General features: G+C 31.6%; 2 protein-coding genes and 1 long non-coding RNA gene across 3 annotated transcripts in view; 2 read left to right on the plus strand and 1 right to left on the minus strand.

Moving 5' to 3' along the window:
* Nucleotides 1-20,076, plus strand: part of LOC139524584 (protein pigeon-like) — a 91,086-nt gene that overhangs the window by 54,169 nt on the left and 16,841 nt on the right. Inside the window, exons 8-25 of the mRNA XM_071319466.1 lie at nt 315-503; nt 827-876; nt 1,597-1,637; nt 2,567-2,850; nt 3,187-3,304; nt 3,638-3,709; nt 4,158-4,250; nt 4,859-5,035; nt 5,612-5,772; nt 6,185-6,254; nt 6,979-7,076; nt 7,498-7,725; nt 8,167-8,243; nt 12,927-13,062; nt 13,508-13,603; nt 14,108-14,196; nt 14,453-14,547; nt 15,242-15,290. Of these exons, the coding sequence (XP_071175567.1) occupies nt 315-503; nt 827-876; nt 1,597-1,637; nt 2,567-2,850; nt 3,187-3,304; nt 3,638-3,709; nt 4,158-4,250; nt 4,859-5,035; nt 5,612-5,772; nt 6,185-6,254; nt 6,979-7,076; nt 7,498-7,725; nt 8,167-8,243; nt 12,927-13,062; nt 13,508-13,603; nt 14,108-14,196; nt 14,453-14,547; nt 15,242-15,290 (2,123 nt within the window). The remainder of the gene's footprint in view (nt 1-314; nt 504-826; nt 877-1,596; nt 1,638-2,566; nt 2,851-3,186; nt 3,305-3,637; nt 3,710-4,157; nt 4,251-4,858; nt 5,036-5,611; nt 5,773-6,184; nt 6,255-6,978; nt 7,077-7,497; nt 7,726-8,166; nt 8,244-12,926; nt 13,063-13,507; nt 13,604-14,107; nt 14,197-14,452; nt 14,548-15,241; nt 15,291-20,076) is intronic.
* On the minus strand, nt 9,204-11,682 carry LOC139524598 (uncharacterized). Its single transcript, XR_011664821.1, has 4 exons — nt 11,574-11,682; nt 10,944-11,024; nt 9,837-9,915; nt 9,204-9,287 (listed from the first exon to the last, which is right to left on the minus strand). It is a non-coding gene; the product is annotated as an uncharacterized lncRNA (long non-coding RNA).
* On the plus strand, nt 16,578-18,793 carry LOC139524591 (complement C1q-like protein 2). The gene is made up of 3 exons (XM_071319511.1): nt 16,578-16,714; nt 17,006-17,059; nt 18,363-18,793. Exons 1-3 carry the CDS (start codon nt 16,642-16,644, stop codon nt 18,770-18,772), a joined length of 537 nt encoding a protein of 178 aa, XP_071175612.1. The 5' UTR covers nt 16,578-16,641; the 3' UTR covers nt 18,773-18,793.

Raw genomic sequence — 20,076 nt, forward strand, 5'->3', positions numbered from 1 at the left:
ATGATGCAAAAATATACCATTCGTTTCATTGTCCTGTTCTGGTAATTGGAGATAAAATTTGGTTACAATGCACTAGAAATTAACAATTAAGGGGAGCAAACTCTGTAATTTACTATCATTCTAACCAAAGTTTATCTAAATATTTCTCAAGTTACCAGACACACAGACACTAAACACCTACCATTTCTAACTCAGGATGAGTGTTACTTCAAAATAGGATGGCTAGGTAGGTGGGTTTTTTACAGCCATGTTTTGATTTTTTTCAAAATTGCCTGATTCTTACAAAGACTGGCACTTAAATACACTTTTTTCAGGTAATGAGTAAACAACCAGAGACAAAACCAATAGTGAAGAAGTTTGTATGGTGTCAGTGGGACTGTCAACACCAACAGTTATATTACATACACTACCGTCATCCAGGGGCCAGGGACCAAAATAAGGACCACCATGTACCTATGATGTCAGCTATACAGTTCTATCAATCAGCTCAATATGAAAATATTGTAAGTTTTTTGTCTGGACCACTTGTCACGGAATGTTATTGGAAAAACTTGCATTGGTAGGGGACTTTTCTGATTTGCGTATAAAATAACTGTGACTGTGTGAAATCATAAATATTTGTCTGAAAATTAAGACTTTTTTTTGTAAGCTGTTTTTTATGGCAATTTCTTGCTAGGAAGTCTTTACATCTGTGCTGGTTAGAACATGAATTTATGAATTTGAAATTGTCTGTATTAATTAAACGTCTGCATTTATAAAAGTATTTTTTCCATGAAGTAAATAATAAACATTCATGTAAAATAAACATTTTCTATATTTTTTTCAGTTTGATGTGCTCATATCATTTCCATTTCCACATGTAAAAACCAGTATGAGGTAAGTGCACCTTTTTGTATACACATAAAAACATAAATAACTGCTGAACCAACACCTATATTTCATTTTGGAAAAGTTCCTTTCAGTGGATTTTGATAGTATGCAGGGTTTTCAAATGAAATTAGTTAAATTCTGCTAAATTGAGAACACTTAAGGCCAAGGAACAGTAAATGGTCTAGGTCTATGTCACAAATTTTGGTACAATCTTGCATTCAACTTAGGCTCGTTGAACTACAACTGAAAATCGAAAAACTAATGCATTTATCTCTTTTATTGTCTGAAATGTTGCTGATTTCATTCTGTCAAAATAGGTAAATATTTGTATATAATGCACATAAAATAAGCAAAAAACATTCTAAAATTGTCTTAAAATCATAAAAATTCAAATTCTACTCCAAAGATTTTTCTTGTTGGCCAAGTGGTCTAAGTAGCTCTACTATTGTAATCACTAGCCAGTCACACTGAGTTTGTAAATTCAAACCTCGCTCTTGCTGGTGCACTCTTTTCTTTTGGCACTCTGGCTTCCTTCACTAATAAAAACTGCCCCCCCCCCCCCCTAAAATAGCCCAAAAGTGGCACTTTTAAAGATGTGTTAAACACCATCAATCAATCAATCAATCAATCATTTATTGAAATCACTTTAACATATACTAAACACTTCATAGACGTGGATTAAGATAAAAATATGTTTGTGTTAAAAACTTTTTTCTTATATTGTAGGTCATTTTACAATTCATCTATCCTTGATAATGGAATTTCAGGTATGTGACTTATGTTTGATGCATCTGAATAATATATTAAAAAATAGCAGTTTCTATCTGTTGCTTTGCCTGTGCATATAAGTTCAACATGACATTTTGACCACATACACATTGAATGATAGCAAGTTTGTGTTCACATTTATAATGTAATAGTAGGTAGAAATGCAATGTGCTCTGATACCGTCCACAGAGAATGCAGTCTAACAATTAGGAAATCTTTTCAAAATAATACAGAAAACAGGACCATTCACCTCTATATGTTATTCTAACATTCACATTGAACCTTCAGCAGATGTGAGTTTACTTTAATGAGAACATTTAAAAGGAGTAGGTCCGGTAAGACCCCTTTTTGGCCCCAAAATATAGCAGTTTTACAAAATTGTTAAAATGTAAAATTTTATTTATCAATTGAACAGTAGAATGCTTCTGTTACATAAATATGGGCTGTTTTTGACAATACAATGCACATATATCGGGTACAAGCACCATTAAGTCATGCTAAATCACTGAAATCTTCACAATTTTAGCATTTTAGTTAAATTTTAGACGGTTTTCGTGTAAAACGAAAGTGGCCGCATTCGTGTTCATCCTTAATATTAAAATGTAAGTTGTATTTTATGATAATACATAACATATATAAAGGTTGAGGATGAACACGGATGCGGCCACTTTCATTTTTGACAAAAACCATCTGAAAAGTGGCATTTTTTGGCATATTTGGTAGATTTTTCATTTTTGAGCTTGAATCGGATCGTTTTTAATGACAAAATCAGTTAAAATCTTTCACATTAACTAATTGAATCAAATAAAATAGACACTTAAGTGTTTAAAAAGTGGTCAAAATCTTTCGTCAGATGAACCTGAAATTTGAGGCCAAAATCGGTCCTTACCGGACCTACTCCTTTAATGTATTTACTTGAATATTTCAGATCAATTCCTTAATTTAGCAGTTTTGACGCAAAACAATGGAACACTTTGTATCTGTTGTCAACAAATGGACACACCATATAACAGGGAGAGATCTGTTTCCAGAATGAGGTCAAGAACATCACCTGTATTTGATAGGTCAAGGACATCCCCAGCTTTTGACAGGTCAAGGACTTCACCTGGCCTTGACAGAGCAAGGACATCACCTTCAGTTGAAAGGCCAAAGTCATTGTCAGAGCAGTCAGACTCTTCATCTATTGGAATGTCAAGGACATCACCAGATGATGTAATTTACTGTTGAATTGATTTTGATTTAAAACGTAAAGCAAATGAAAAAAATCAGTTGATAAAATTCATTGTAATTCTTGAGATACTTTTTTTTGTGAATATTTTGTAAAGGACCATATATTTAACTGCAAATTTCAATTGTTAATCAAAAATATCAGTTATAACTTTGACTTTTGGTTAAATTGCAATGTCATCTCAATGCCTATGTATGTATAAATGTATGTTTATGGCAATTGAAATGTTTTACTTTCAAGTGCCAGTAGTAAATAAATGAATTACATATATATGCTACCATTATTGATACATATTTGTTTTTATGTTATTTTTTCTGTAGAATAACCAGAATAACCAAGCCTGCCTGACTTCCAGTGGAAATTTTAATTTATCCAGTGTATCTGAGTCTGATGATGAAGTTACAGAAATCAACTACTATATCAGCATGGTGCATCATGGTAGGAAGATTTTTTTACTTACAAAAACACTTTTTTTGTGATAAAAAGACGGAATATGTTGTAGATTTATAAAAAATAAACTTTAGATTTACAGTTCTTATTTATTTTTTTTGGAAACTGTATGTGAAGGCCAGAATTGAGAAATATACTATTGGAGATGCTTATCTATAGATAATATATATATGTATGTAATACAACCCACTTTTGCACTTTTTAAAATCCTACTGTACAATTCAATTCATCTCATCCAAAAAACATGTAGTTTTGAATATTGTGTCCGTTTATCTCCTTAGGATTTTGCTTTTCCTTACTATATATAAGTTTGTTTTACAGCTAAGGTCCTCCATGGCTGTGTATCAGGTGTGCCATTCTCAAGGAGACACAGACTTCACTTTTCATGGCATGGTTGGTATAGTTGGTTCTCTGTATCATCTTTCAGAAAATGTCTGATTATCTTGTCGTTCCAACTAAAAAATAGAACTGCTTCAAACATGTGGTGGTAACATATCAAATATCAACTAGCAAGTAGTGTTGATTGGATTTCTAATAAGCATTCTAGTGATTCTAGTAATGATATTTTTCTAAATAAGGCCACTGTTTTTGCAAACAATCATAATCATTTAAGAATTGCATTGCCTGAAACTTTTGAGCTAATTAGATAAAGGTACATTGTAACATTTACAAATATATTGTGTATCCAGATAATTCTTGGATAACCATCAGGTTCTCTGCATGCCCTAATAAATTATTCTATCTATTTATAGGAGATTATTTAATGGTGTTACTACCTGGTTATTTTATCCACATGTTAAATGTTAGTATTGAGTTTGAACCTTGTTCTTTCTATTTACAGGAGATTATTTAATGGTATTACTTCCTGGTTACTTTATCCACATGTTAAATGTCAGTATTGAGTTTGAACCTTGTCATCACATTTTACTGCATGGTAAGTTATGACTAATGTCATGATACTGTGTGTAAGACATTAACACATACATTTTCCATTAATATATAGATATACGAAGATTTGGTATGAGTGCCAATGAGACAACTCTCCATCCAAGTCCCAATTTGTAAAAGTAAACCATTATAGGTCAAAGTAATGTCTTTAACACAGAGTCTTGGCTCACACAGAACAGCAAGCTATAAAGGCTCCCATAAATGACTAGTGTAAAACCTTACAAATAGGAAAACCATTGGTCTATTCTATACAAAAAACGGAAACTAGAAACACTTATGAACAACAAACGACAACTACTGAACATATATGATATTGCTATTATAAAGAATTTGAGATTTTTTTACAGCTTCAGTGATTGAAACATTTTTTCTCATGAAAATTGATGATACTGAAATTTTCATAGTTTTCTGAAATTCATAGTTATCTGATAAACCCATGACACAAAGTGTTGTTTTGGACTAAAGATATTAGAATTACTGGAGTTTAATGTAGCCACTTCCCTGGTAAAGCTTAAAATGTAACACCAAGTATCTGTAGCCAAAAGTCTATTTTAGGTAAATACAACTCATATTTGTGTATTCACATAATTTCAGATAAAATTGTCAACATCCAATCAACTATTACAAATGAAGATGATTCTACTGGGACTCTTCCAAAGAGTATAGTGGTAACCAGTACTGATGTTATACCTGTATTATCTCCCCTTGCAAAAGATACATTCCACTTGTCAACATCCAGTCTCTACGATATACTGAAAGAGACACCTACAGGTAACTGTATTAAATATAAAATTTGAATCTTTAAAATTGGAAAGAGTTTAGAGACGTAGGCTACCATTTACCATGATTTGGAGACCTCCAGAATCACAACATTATAAGGTATTTATGTAGTCTTCAGAAAAAGGCAGTGCAGCACATCAGAACACATTACTGCAGAAAATTCTAACCGTTTGAAAGAGATGATAGAAATGGTTGATCATTTTCAGATTCTCACCAACTGACAATATTAAATTATTATTAATAGGACCCTATTTTCTTAAACTAACTTTATATATAACCAGTACCTTAAAGAAAATATATATTATATAAAACAATCGGATAAAATTTCACCAGACTTAATTTTATGGTGTCATTTGTAAAACAGATTTTTTGAATAATTGACTGTATGCAGATTAATCCGTGCACAAATTATAGTTCTAAAAATAAACATGTTAAAATTTTACCTTCCTCTGAAATAAAATCATATTTTATAGAACTTACCCAAACTGTGATTATACAAAAATTTCTTATAGAAAATTTGGATTGATACATTAATTTTATGATTTTATAATGTTTCAACTATTTCAGTTGGTTGTTTGTTTGACTACAGAACAGGTCTGATTTGGAAAGTAGAGATCAATAAAGACTCGTTAGTTAACATGTTCTCTGCTTGTTATATGCCAACTACAAGATCAGCATTACTTCATTTTGTCTTGCTCAGAATGAGAGATTTCTGGCTTGTAAAAAGGGTAGGTAAAACATACAACTAGATCTAAGAAGATGTGGTATGAGTGCCAATGAGACAAGTCACAATTTGCTAAAAGTAAACCATTATAGGTCAAAGTACGACCTTCAACAGGGAGCCTTTGCTCACACCGAACAGCAAGCTATACAGGGCCCCAAAAATACTTGTGTAAAACCATTCAAACAGGAAATCAAACCGTCCAATCTATATATATATTGGAATTTATTTTTTAAAACAGCTGATATGAGAAAAATATATTACAGGTGTACCATCAAACTGATCCCTGTAGGTATTACACTTGCATTCATTTTTGAACTGTTGGTTTTGTAAACATATGATGTGAATGCTGTTCAGTTCAAAGTTCAAGGTATTGTTACATTCATGGTGATAACACAGTTGAATATTTCATATTTTAGTTGTTTGAGATGCTAAGTAATGACATTCCAAGTAGAGAGGTTCCTGTCTTGATGTCAGAATTTTTAACAGGTAAAAGTTAGCTATAATAAGCTATATATATAACTAGAAAAGACAAGATTGTATACCCTGAACTCACAAAACAATCTTGAGGTCATTTAAAAAAGTCCCAATTCCACAGTTCAAAATCAAGTTTATGTTGACGAATCATCAATATTTCATGGTGTATATTTGTGGCATTAGAATGCTGTCCAAAAAAATAATATGCAAATTGTTATGTCTTAGCTTTAGTGGTTCACTTTTGATGCAAATTCTTTTCATGTACTTTATTTATTCTACTGATTTTTTTAAAATGAATTGTTTGTGAATATGATATCATGTATTCATTACTAAGTTTGCAACCTAACAGTACCAAACAATATGAGATGTATCTTTACTGTAACCTGACAGTACCAAACAATATGAGATGTATCTTTACTGTAACCTAACAGTACCAAACGATATGAGATGTATCTTTACTGTATCATTGTGTAACCTAACAGTACCAAACAATATGAGATGTATCTTTACTTTAACAGTACCAAACAATATGAGATGTATCTTTACTGTAACAGTACCAAACAATATGAGATGTATCTTTACTTTAACAGTACCAAACAATATGAGATGTATCTTTACTGTATCATTGTGTATAATGGAAGAGTGTAAAAGATAACAACTTTAAATGGTATCTGATTGAAAATGATAAAAAAAAAATTAATACATAATTTATCTTAGGACCTTGTTTTTATTTAAGGAACAACTTACTCCAATATGAGAAGACAAACTGATAGAGAAATTCTTAAACAGTTTCCATTTTCTATGGCTGAGACATTTAGAGGTCAAATTGAAAAGGTCAGAGAATGCTTCATGTTTATTTAAATTTTTTCACTGAATCTCATTTTATATAAGGTTATTTTTATTATTTGTATACCCTACTTTAGGAGTGGGGCTAGATACAACTCTCTACAAGACACCAAATAATATAGAGGTTGACAAGTATATGTCACCTTCAGCCTTCAACAATGAGCAAAACCTCTACCACATTGTTGCCTCGATCAACACTAATCGGTTCCAAGAAGCTTTGTTAGATGTGTATATCCATCAAATAGGGTTCGCTTGACCTTAATATAGTTACATGGTTCATTGCTTAACATACATTTTACTTATTAAGTTAATTTCTCAATAATAACAATAAATAACTTAACTATCTCTGGTCTTTAGAATCATACCTATAAATGTGTTTATTCAAATAATTTTCCTTTGTTTTTATCAGACAGAAGATGGAGAGAGATTGGCCAGGTTATCATACTCAACATTACAAAGTATAAATATCATCACAAAAACAGCTAAAGAAAGACAGAAAAAACCAGGAGGAGCTGACGAAGACTTGTGGGACACACTCAGAAGGCATTTAAGACTCAAACAAATAGAGAGTGGAAACAGATTCTCTCAAAAAGTGGTTCAAAAGGCATTTATGAAGAAGAAAAGAGACATTGAAATGGTATTGATAACATCGTAATTATTAAACCCTAACCATTACACTTTATGTTCACACAGTCTGTTATACTTGATTTTCTACACCTTTTTTCTGAAATGCTTCAGACTTTAGATGAGATATTTAGTGAGGGTGGTAAAGGGTAATTTTCTTGCAACATGTTTTGCCATTTCTATTTAACATGCAGTTGTGAAAAAGGTTAATTATTCACCGTGTTTCGTGAAATTGGTAAAAAGATCAACGTGCAAGAAATTTTTAATTGTTCGTTAATCGTGAAATGGCCATATTATTTCGCGTTCTTCCGTTCAGATACCTCCCCCTCCCCCCCTTTTACACCCATCTTTAATATTTAGTCTTAACATAAGAAGATACATATTAAGATTGAGTTGATCAATTAATAATAAATCTGTACGCAGTCTTATTATTTGTTTGTTTTATTTGTTTTAGGGGCAAACAGAAACTCTGGCTAAAAGTTCAGATGACCATATAGGTTTCCTCACCAGTTTCCATTCAAATTTAGGAAGGTAAAGACTTAATATATATATTATAGAGTATGATATACCTTGTAAGAGATCTGTGGTAATGATAAGTTTTAACTATTTATCTTTTGTATGCTAGGACAAGTACAGCTCTTACAGATATTATTTATAGACATTTTAATATGTATAATGTTTTAAGATTTATGTTATGGATAAGATTGTTGTTATTTACAGTGCATGACACTATTTGTTATAGGTGTAATACCACCATTGATTTCCCCCTATTAGTCTTTGTTAAATTGGCACAAAAAATTGTACAGTATTTACCTTTATTTCAACCAAAAAAATACTTTGCATGTATAAAGTTTAATCCTTTCCAGTGCTACAGTGAAAATTTCACACTACATTTCATTGCATATAAGAAAGTAACCATCACCGGAAGTAAACAACCCAATTTTTACACTGTTATTTACTGGTTACCTGCTTTGGTAAATATGTTACCTTAACTTTCCAAAATATTTTATAAGACCATCAAATCAAAAAGGAATGATGCTTTCAGACACCCAACATACATGTTTATGACTCAGAAAAATTTAAGTGCATTGATATGCAGGGTTAATTTTCTACAACTGTCAAATTCAAGGGAATATTTTTTTAGACCTACTTTCGTATACAACCGGATGTGACGTACAATGATTTGGTGGTATTACACCTAAAGAACACCTAAATGTCGAATAAACCTAATGTAATTTTTTTCCCTCCAATTGCAAGTTATTTCAAGCATAACTGTCAAGTTTTGTCTTAGTCAGAGCTTTAGTTTCAGAGAAAATCACTATAATGTAAGGCAATATCCTACGAGGATTTCAGTCTAACTTCTTTGAAAAATCCTTATTTCAGTGTATCATTATAAAATGCAGTGTTGACTAATATCTGATCATGATCTATGCATTCAAACAATTAAATAGGACACAAAAGACAACTTTAAGATGATAAACAATTTTATTACACCTTTTAGAGTTCATTTGAAGGTCTGTTTTGGTCCATTTTTCCTTCTTCCTTCTTTTTTCATCAAAACTTGATATCTTTTGTCTAAAAAATAAAACAAATGTGATTATTTTCCCCAAAAAATATAATAAATGTAAGGTTAGATCAATATGTAAAGTGTTTTAGCTGAAAGAACTGTCTCAGTCACCACAGAAGTTTCTATAAGCCCTTATGTGTAACTTGAGTTTTTGGTCTGTTCCCCTAGTGTGACAAATAACGGTTTCCTTTCAGTCAATCATTTATTGTCACTGGTATCAAAGTCTTTTTATTTACTTATAACAGTATATTTCTAATAGATTTACACAAAAAATTCACTTTCTTGTATTTTATATTAGAAAATGGGGAGAAAGAGTAATAAAAAAATACCTCAAAATGTTTTTAAAAAGGGTTATGTCCCTTGGAATGCTGGTAAAAAAAATAATTGGTAAGAACTATAAAGTTTAAGTATGTGAGACTGGATTCTGATGTGTATAAAACAAGGGCAAATAAGTGTTTAGATGATGTTTTGTCAGTGCAAAATACAGACGGCACAATGGCAAATTGTAAACTTTTGCAACCAAAACACAAAAAAACATAACATTAGTTGATACATACTTTAATGCTAAAGTGTCATCTGCAGACCAATTCACATATAAGATTTTTCAACAGAATGCTCTTCAGAACATGGTTAACACTGAAATGAAAATTCACATGTATAAACAAAACTGTAAGGGTGATTTAATTAATTTGACACAGTAAACTGAATACAGCTTTGTCTGTCCACCCATTTGACTTAGCAAACACCCGTAAACCCCATTGCAAGGCAATTTTCCCTCAAACGTGCTTTCTGTGTCTCAATCCATTCCTAATAGTCCATGTTTACAATGTATGAACTGGTTAAGTAATAATTTTAAAAAATGAAAGTACAATAAGGTCAAGAGTGCACATGTAGTTTCCCTAAATATGTGTAATACCACCATTGATTTTCCCCTATTAGTTTTTGTTAAATTGGCACTTTTAAAAAAATTGTACAGTAATTACCTTTGATTCAACCAAAAAAATACTTTGCATGTATAAAGTTTAATCCTTTCCAGTGCTACAGTGAAAATTTCACACTACATTTCATTGCATATAAGAAAGTAACCATCACCGGAAGTAAACAACCCAATTTTTACACTGTTATTTACTGGTTACCTGCTTTGGTAAATATGTTACCTTAACTTTCCAAAATATTTTATAAGACCATCAAATCAAAAAGGAATGATGCTTTCAGACACCCAACATACATGTTTATGACTCAGAAAAATTTAAGTGCATTGATATGCAGGGTTAATTTTCTACAACTGTCAAATTCAAGGGAATATTTTTTTAGACCTACTTTCGTATACAACCGGATGTGACGTACAATGATTTGGTGGTATTACACCTAAAGAACACCTAAATGTCGAATAAACCTAATGTAATTTTTTTCCCTCCAATTGCAAGTTATTTCAAGCATAACTGTCAAGTTTTGTCTTAGTCAGAGCTTTAGTTTCAGAGAAAATCACTATAATGTAAGGCAATATCCTACGAGGATTTCAGTCTAACTTCTTTGAAAAATCCTTATTTCAGTGTATCATTATAAAATGCAGTGTTGACTAATATCTGATCATGATCTATGCATTCAAACAATTAAATAGGACACAAAAGACAACTTTAAGATGATAAACAATTTTATTACACCTTTTAGAGTTCATTTGAAGGTCTGTTTTGGTCCATTTTTCCTTCTTCCTTCTTTTTTCATCAAAACTTGATATCTTTTGTCTAAAAAATAAAACAAATGTGATTATTTTCCCCAAAAAATATAATAAATGTAAGGTTAGATCAATATGTAAAGTGTTTTAGCTGAAAGAACTGTCTCAGTCACCACAGAAGTTTCTATAAGCCCTTATGTGTAACTTGAGTTTTTGGTCTGTTCCCCTAGTGTGACAAATAACGGTTTCCTTTCAGTCAATCATTTATTGTCACTGGTATCAAAGTCTTTTTATTTACTTATAACAGTATATTTCTAATAGATTTACACAAAAAATTCACTTTCTTGTATTTTATATTAGAAAATGGGGAGAAAGAGTAATAAAAAAATACCTCAAAATGTTTTTAAAAAGGGTTATGTCCCTTCGAATGCTGGTAAAAAAAATAATTGGTAAGAACTATAAAGTTTAAGTATGTGAGTCTGGATTCTGATGTGTATAAAACAAGGGCAAATAAGTGTTTAGATGATGTTTTGTCAGTGCAAAATACAGACGGCACAATGGCAAATTGTAAACTTTTGCAACCAAAACACAAAAAAACATAACATTAGTTGATACATACTTTAATGCTAAAGTGTCATCTGCAGACCAATTCACATATAAGATTTTTCAACAGAATGCTCTTCAGAACATGGTTAACACTGAAATGAAAATTCACATGTATAAACAAAACTGTAAGGGTGATTTAATTAATTTGACACAGTAAACTGAATACAGCTTTGTCTGTCCACCCATTTGACTTAGCAAACACCCGTAAACCCCATTGCAAGGCAATTTTCCCTCAAACGTGCTTTCTGTGTCTCAATCCATTCCTAATAGTCCATGTTTACAATGTATGAACTGGTTAAGTAATAATTTTTAAAAATGAAAGTACAATAAGGTCAAGAGTGCACATGTAGTTTCCCTAAATATGTGTAATACCACCATTGATTTTCCCCTATTAGTTTTTGTTAAATTGGCACTTTTAAAAAAATTGTACAGTAATTACCTTTGATTCAACCAAAAAAATACTTTGCATGTATAAAGTTTAATCCTTTCCAGTGCTACAGTGAAAATTTCACACTACATTTCATTGCATATAAGAAAGTAACCATCACCGGAAGTAAACAATCCAATTTTTACACTGTTATTTACTGGTTACCTGCTTTGGTAACTATGTAACCTTAACTTTCCAAAATATTTTATAAGACCATCAAATCAAAAAGGAATGATGCTTTCAGACACCCAACATACATGTTTATGACTCAGAAAAATTTAAGTGCATTGATATGCAGGGTTAATTTTCTACAACTGTCAAATTCAAGGGAATATTTTTTTAGACCTACTTTCGTATACAACCGGATGTGACGTACCATGATTTGGTGGTATTACACCTATATGGATTATTTGTGTTCCCAGAGTTTTCAAATTGCATGACATCCTTTTTCATATTCATAGGAATAAAAGGAAATGTTAAGTATACAATCATGTCATGTTAGTTTTTGAAACAAATACTTACCTAAATATTATACTATTAATCCGCAATATATTAAAATGGAAGGATTATTGTCCATATGTAATATAGAAGTCTACAAACGATTGTCATTTTTTATTAAGAAAATTGCTTGTTTATTCTAAAATATCTACAATTGTATTTCTATGTGTTTAGATAGTACTGCATGCTCATTTCGTCATTCAATTGTTTATGTATTATACTTTGACCTCATGTTACACACTTATGTGTCTGAGCGTTATCAATAAATCTTGAAATCTTGAAATCTTGAAACTAAATACCTGATAGGGCACTAAGAACTTGTCTAAAGTCATTTTCAAATTTCACTTTATTTTTGTTCACTTTACCTTTTAGAAATATTGATATACTTGTTGTATTCCAATATTGTTTTAAGCACTGTGTCATGTCTTCTTATTATTATAGATCAGAATCACCAGCACCAGTATCCAGTTTATTCAGCGGTAGTGCACAGGTCAGGCCAGATACAGTATTGGGACTAGCACCACCATTTCTTCAGGGCAATACCATTTCTACAGACTCTGAAAAACTGATAACACTGGTGAGTAACTTAATATCCCCCCTCAAGTCAGGCCAGATCCTCTTAGAGACTATAAAATTTAAAAAATCTGTCATTTTCTGAACATTTTTTAGAAAAAAACGATAAGAAACTTCATGAAGTAAATGCAATGAAACCATCAATACAAGTTCATTGATACCTAGAATTTATGAATAATTTTGACAGTTTAAAAAAAAAAAACCAACTTTCAAGTGATCTTAAAATGGTATGCAAATATTTCTGGGTGCTTCAATGTATGGAATATACAATTTTTTTTAAATGTTTTTAATCCGTTGATCATTTGATACACATTGTACATGGAAAGCATAAAACATTTGATGTTTTACAATACTTTTTCCAGCTTGTATGTAATAAACTAAAGACTGGTAAACAGTTTCATTTGTGCTTATGTTTGCATTTATTTTTGTATATTCATATTTTTTTTTAGACAAAAGAACTATTAGCTCAACACTTGGGGAAATATCTGAGAAAAGATGCTAAAACTAAGGCACAGAATGTAGCCAAGGAATATGTTAGTTGCCAGGTACTAAATTAGATGTATAGACAGACTTATAATAAACAATTAAACTAAAATAATTTCACCTACACAAGCTTGTTGTATATTCTGATAGGTACTTTAAGAGTTATTTCTTATTTTGGATTCCGAAATAGGTGCAGAGCAGCCCTGCACAGATCCAGATACAATCCTTGGAGAGATAATCATAAAGATATCTATAGTTTAAAGAACAAAACTTCTAAGCTCAGATTAATAAATAGATAAAAATTTTACCATACTTTTTATCAAATGTGCTCATTTTACTGATATATTGATAGTTATGTTATGATATAGACTGTACAATATACATTTAGGGGCCAGTTGAAGGACGCCTCAGGGTGGGGGAATTTCTGGCTGCATTGAAGACCTGTTGGTGACCTTCTGCTGTTGTCTGTTCTATGGTCGGTTGTTGTCTCTTTGAGACATTCCTCATTTCCATTCTCAATTTAATACTTGTATTTATTAAGAACTGTTATTGTTGTACATTTTAAGGTGCAACAATCAAGACAGCTATGTCACCTGTTATGGAATCTAAGGGGACCACTTCTACCATACACAGACTTGGATTATTTACCACATTTGTGAGTTAATACTACTATTGTCTTTGCTTTTGAAATCAATAAGCAGATGAATCTTGGTATTAAGAGCAATACATTTTTGATTGTTTAATAGATTTATTTCATTAAAATATATAAATATTTATCATTTAAATCTCTGTATTTTCAGAAACCAGTAGAAAAGATTATATACATGTATAATTAACTTTTTTTTTCAAAAAACAAAGGAAAATGTGTTTGTTGACAAATTGATAATAGTATTTATTGATTAATTTACCAGGACAGACCCCACCTCCGAGGATGAGTATGAATTATTTCAAATGTTTGAAAGATATCAAAGAGTTTGTAATGAGATGGCATTCCCTTTACCAGGAGGTAAGTACAATTTAACTACCATAAAATATGATTTAGTATGATTGTCAATGAGAACTCTCTTCATATACAACTGCAAATTTAAAAATAAGATCAGATTTGAAAATGAGAATGGGAACAGGGGATGTGTCAGAGACAACAACCCAACCAAAGAGCATAAGATCATCGAAGGCCACCAATGGGTCTTAAGCACAACAAAACATGCAACAGGAGGCCAGCTTCAGCTTACCCCTCAACAAAAATCTACTAGTTCAGCAAAAATGAACATTTTTCACACAAAGCTCTGAAACATGTAAACTATCATAATTAAAACAATATTTAAGACAAGCAATGGCTAGAGGTTGCTGAATTGGGACAGGCTGAGAAGGCAGCAGGGTTAAACATGTTAAAAATTGTTTTGTGAGATCTCAACCCTCCCCCTTTCCCTCTAGTCAATGTGAATAAACAATCACACAGCAATACACATAGTTCAAATTATTTTCAGTTAAAAATAAGTCTGAGTTTAATGTTAAAATAAGTAACAAAAGAAACTAAGCAAATGACAATGATCAACATATTACCAAATTGATTGTTTTGTTCCCTTCAAATTTAAAAGAATTTTTAAAATGCATAAATAAAATTTCAACCAGGGAAAACAAATTCAGTATTCTGATCTTTTTAAACTAAAATTAAAATCATATATTACATTTTTTTTTAGGGTTTGCGTCATATTTTGCTGCCTTAGGATTTAGAAATTTAACAAAACAGCAAGTACCATTAGTTATTTATTTAACAGTGAAGCAAATATAGCATGTAGTTTTTGAACAATGAAAAATTTATAGATTGATTGGGTTTATTTGCAGGAATGAGTCTAGTAGTTTAAATATCTTTTTCTTTACCATTTGATAGATTGTTTTAACCATGAATAATATAAAATCACTGGGACAACCTTATGCAGTATATCTAGGGAGTCCAGAAGAAGATCCTAATAGGCATGTAAAATCTTGCTCTCTGCAACATGAATTTATCACTTTTTGCACTAAGCTTCATTCCACATCACATGAAAAATATTCAGTTCTTTTGACTTTTAGCAGGGTTATAATTAGTGACCAAATCTCACATTAAATCTTGTTTGTATATTTTCCAATCTTTTTAATTGTCTCAACCAAAATAAAAATACGGTAAAATGCTTAATTTAAAAGATTTAAACAAGAAAAATGCATAATTCAGATTAAACCAGAAAATTGCATAATTTAGATGAACCCTTACTATGCCGGGTCTGTGATATTAAGGTCTTACCCAGTAAACTGTTAGTTTTATTCTTGTTTAAACAAAGTTACAACTGTTGTTCTCATCTTTACATTTTTTTATTATGCACTATTTATGGCCATTATGTTTTCTGGTTTGTGCATCTGTTCCTCTGTCAGATTGTTCGTCAATTCGTTCGTCCGTCTGTCCCGCTTCAGGTTAAAGTTTTTGATGAAGTTGAAGTCCAATTAAATTGAAACTTAGTACAGATGTTCTCTATGATATTATCTTTTTAATTTTAATGCCAAATTAGAGTTTTTATCCTATTTGCATGGTCCACTGGACATAGAAAATGATAGTGCAGATGAGGCATCTGTGTACTAGGGACACGTTCTTGTTTTTAAGAGTTTCAATACACTAGGTATGCTATATTTAATTACCTTAGCTGGTTGTATTTCATAAAACTTCAATGTTTGAGAAAAAATGATCTTTTGCACTTTTAAATTAAAATTTGAATCAGAAAAATAATTGCCTCCAAGAAAAAGAAACTTGTTTCAACAAGAACTGTTAGATAGCTGACATTGTTGATTATAAAGACAAAATGAAGTTGGGTATTATTCTTGATAATAGGAAAATAACTAGACTTAGTATGGTATGTGAAAATAGAACTTTAGAATAGAATGACCTTTATAAAAAAAAATCTGTTCCATAAATATCATGCGAAAAAGTAATTAACCATATCTAATTACAAATTCACTGCAAACATGCAACATGGATGATAGCTTAAATATGAAGAAAAAAAAATATTATCATATTGTACGAAGTGCCTTTCTTTGAGCTGCTGGAGTTATTTCCCTTCCTTGAGAAAAGATGATGTTTGTTTTGGGACTTGTTTCCTATCATCTGATGACTATGACTGAGGCAAACTGCAGTCCAAAACTTGGTAGGTTAATTTTATTATGTATTAATTTTTCTTGTTAATTTTTTGAAATTCAGAAAATGACAATGAATTGTACTTTAAATGAAAACTAACAATTGAAGTTTCTTGAAACGGTTTACTTTCAAATAGAAATTTTCTATTCCACAAATTTGATACATGTATTTTATTTCAATAGTAAGTTATTTTTGAATTGAATATTAAAAAATTTACACAATTAATAAAAAATAATCACAATTGTATTTTTTTTGTTGGGATGATTCGTTGTTTTTATATTGTCAAATATACTTTTTGTAGATAATGGGCTTATGGAAGATCTTCTAACAATGCTTATAAAATTCAAGGGATCCAGTAAGTACTTCTTACAGTATGTATATATTGTTTTTATTATACTCCCACTCTAGGAGTGGGGCTGTATTGCATTGTCCATCTGTCTGTTTGTCAGTCAGTAGCTGCTTGAGATTGATAAGTTGTTAAATGAGTGTCCAGTTTGAAAGACCATTGAAAATCTGTTTATCACTGTTCTCAGAGGTGGATATCGGGAGGGGGACCAGGGCCCCACCCCCCCCTTTTCTGGGGAAAAATTTGGTTGATTATATAGGGAATCACCACAGCATGACTGGAGCAGGCCTTCCTTGGGCAGTCAGTGGGACCAACTTATGAAAATTTCTGGATCTGCCACTGGTTCTCCTAGGTAACATCAATGACCAAGGCTCATGATGTCATACATACATTCTATTTCTAGTTAACAGAGAAAATCCCCATATCGCTTGAGTAGTGTGAAATGACAAATTATCACCAATATATAGTCAAAGAAAAATTTGAGAAATAGTGACCGTCTAAAAATAGAAATCTATGTATCCTTAAGGATACATTCGGCATCTACACGGGTGTGCCAAAAGGATACATTCTGCATGCGCGCGGGTGTGCCAAAAGGATACATTCGGCATGAAAGGGTTAAGATAAAACCAGGAAAAAAATGCCTAATTGGGATTTTACCAGAAAAATGCTTAATTCAGATACATCAGTATTTCTGAAAACTAGAACACAACTGATTAAAAAACAGAAAAGAAGGCCTAAGCTACCATATTATAGATTAGGGAACAAACAAATACATAGACATATTTGTGCTAAAACCAGAGGGCTGTCTTTAACAATAAACAATATTCTATGTAAAAAAGAAACGGTAGCTGCTTACTAGATTTTTAATACTCAGTTTTATCATGATCAGAAAAACAACATACAGTTTGTTTTAATGTTTGCTTGTTGTTATTTAATTTTTCTGTCAGTGCCATTTGTAATTTGGGGATGTTTGGTTTTTAATGGTAGAGGAAAGAAAATTGACATTCCTTGTCAATCGAGATCATAGCCTGTCATACATGAGTACAGTTCAAACTCTAAACCTTAGATTTAAGAGGCTGATCATCGCTGTAGATGGAACACAAAGACCACTAAGCCTCTGAGGCCACCACAACAGAAGGCACATAATATGATATACAGTACAAATTAGTCTAGAGAAAACCTTAATTCTGTGTTACTGGTAACTCAAATGTCAGAATCACAGATTCAAGTAAAGTAATACTAAATAATAGAGAGAATATTTACTGAAATCAAGCCTGCCTTTTTATGCTCTTATATCAATGTTCTTTTTTAGAAGATTATACATATGCTCCAAGAAAACTTAGGGACATTCCTGCCTTTACTGCATCTTTATCAGCTCCAAAGAGTGTTGGAAAACATGAAATTTTAAAGTTTGATAAAGTTTGGACCAATAATGGAAATCACTATAATCCCAGCACTGGTATATTCCAAGCTCCCAAAGAAGGACTGTATCAAGTGTCTGCTACAGTTATGTCTGCAAATGGAAAAGATATTTTTGTTAAACTCTGGCAGAATGAGACAAAAATGGTTGGATTGTTCCCTGGTAATGGTTATAGTGAGGCCACTATTAATATGGTATTACATCTGAAGAAAGGGGACAAGGTTACAGTCAGAGGGGAAGGTGGTAACCTTTATAGCAGTGATCATTACTACAGCACATTCTCTGCTTTTCTTATTTCATAATAAATTATTTTATTAATGCAATATGAATTATTATTTCTTTGATCAACAGGAACTTCAATTCAAAGACTAGAAAAGACTTTTTTGAGCTGTTTGAAAGCATATACGGAAATTGTCTTAAAGATTTTGTAGACTTCTGATTTGAGCTATTTCTGCAGAAAGGGCAGGCATTCTTAACATCTCTGATACAAAATTTAATCCTGGTATCTATGATGAGTTTATTTGTTCACTCTCAGGGTAAACTATTTGTATAAAGTTGTATATTTGAGAAGGTAGAAAACCTGGATTCTTCATATCTTGTATCCAGACCTTATCTTACTAAGTTTCTGTCTGTCACATGACCATTGTCCTTGACCTCCTATTCATAGTTTAAGGACTGCTTGAAATTATTGTTTGTTTTTATGCCCCGTTTATGGGCATTATGATTTCTGATCTGTGCATCCGTTCGTTCGTCTGTCCATCCGTCCGTCCGTCTGTCCCGCTTCAGGTTGAAGTTTTTGGTAGAGGTAGTTTTTGATGAAGTTGAAGTCTGCTCAACTTGAAACTTAGTACATATGTTTCCTATGATATGATCTTTCTAATTTTAATGCCAAATTAGAGATTTTCCTCCATTTTCACGGTCCAGTGAACACAGAAAATGATAGTGCGGATGGGACATCCGTGTACTGGGGACACATTCTTGTTTTGTTATGTTAAAATCTCACTTATTATTGGTTATAGGATAATTAAATTTGATATATGCGTTTCTTCCTACATCTTCATGTTTCCTCAGAGAATGATCCTCTGACCATGGTCAAATTGTATGGATCAAGGTTAAAGTTATATTATTAGGGACATTTTTTAGAAACAATGAGCTGTAGGTTAACTTGATATGGTGTATGGAATGACTGTAAGGGGCACATGTCAGCCTATCAGGTTTCATCTGACCTTGAACTCATTTCAAGGTTCATTAATCAAAGTAAAGATTTTGTTTTGATCTGTTTTTTAAATACTGATAGCAATAGCTCAGTTATATTTGGTGTATAAATTTAAAATAATCGTTAGGTGTACAAGTCAGTGTGTTAGGTATCATCTGACCTTGACCTCATTTTCATTGTTCATTGGTCAATGTGAAGTTTTTTGTGTTTTGGTTTGTTTTTCAAAATACCATAAGCAATAGGCCAACGATTTAGTCAATTGGTGTATGGAATAAATGTAGGGTGAACATGTCTGTCTGACATGAATTATCTGGCCTTGGTAATATTAAGTTTATGTGATACTTGTAGGAAAACCTTTATACTTTAAGACTCAACATATGATCAATGCTG

The sequence above is a fragment of the Mytilus edulis genome, chromosome 1, assembly GCF_963676685.1.
Source record: "Mytilus edulis chromosome 1, xbMytEdul2.2, whole genome shotgun sequence".
Lineage (NCBI taxonomy): Eukaryota > Metazoa > Mollusca > Bivalvia > Mytilida > Mytilidae > Mytilus > Mytilus edulis.

Excerpts from the sequence above, each read along its gene's own strand:
- LOC139524591 (XM_071319511.1), top strand. The coding sequence starts at position 16,642 with ATGATGTTTGTTTTGGGACTTGTTTCCTATCATCTGATGACTATGACT. Across the intron at positions 16,715-17,005 it reads AAACTGCAGTCCAAAACTTG|ATAATGGGCTTATGGAAGAT; the intron begins GTAGGTTAATTT and ends TACTTTTTGTAG. Across the intron at positions 17,060-18,362 it reads TATAAAATTCAAGGGATCCA|AAGATTATACATATGCTCCA; the intron begins GTAAGTACTTCT and ends GTTCTTTTTTAG.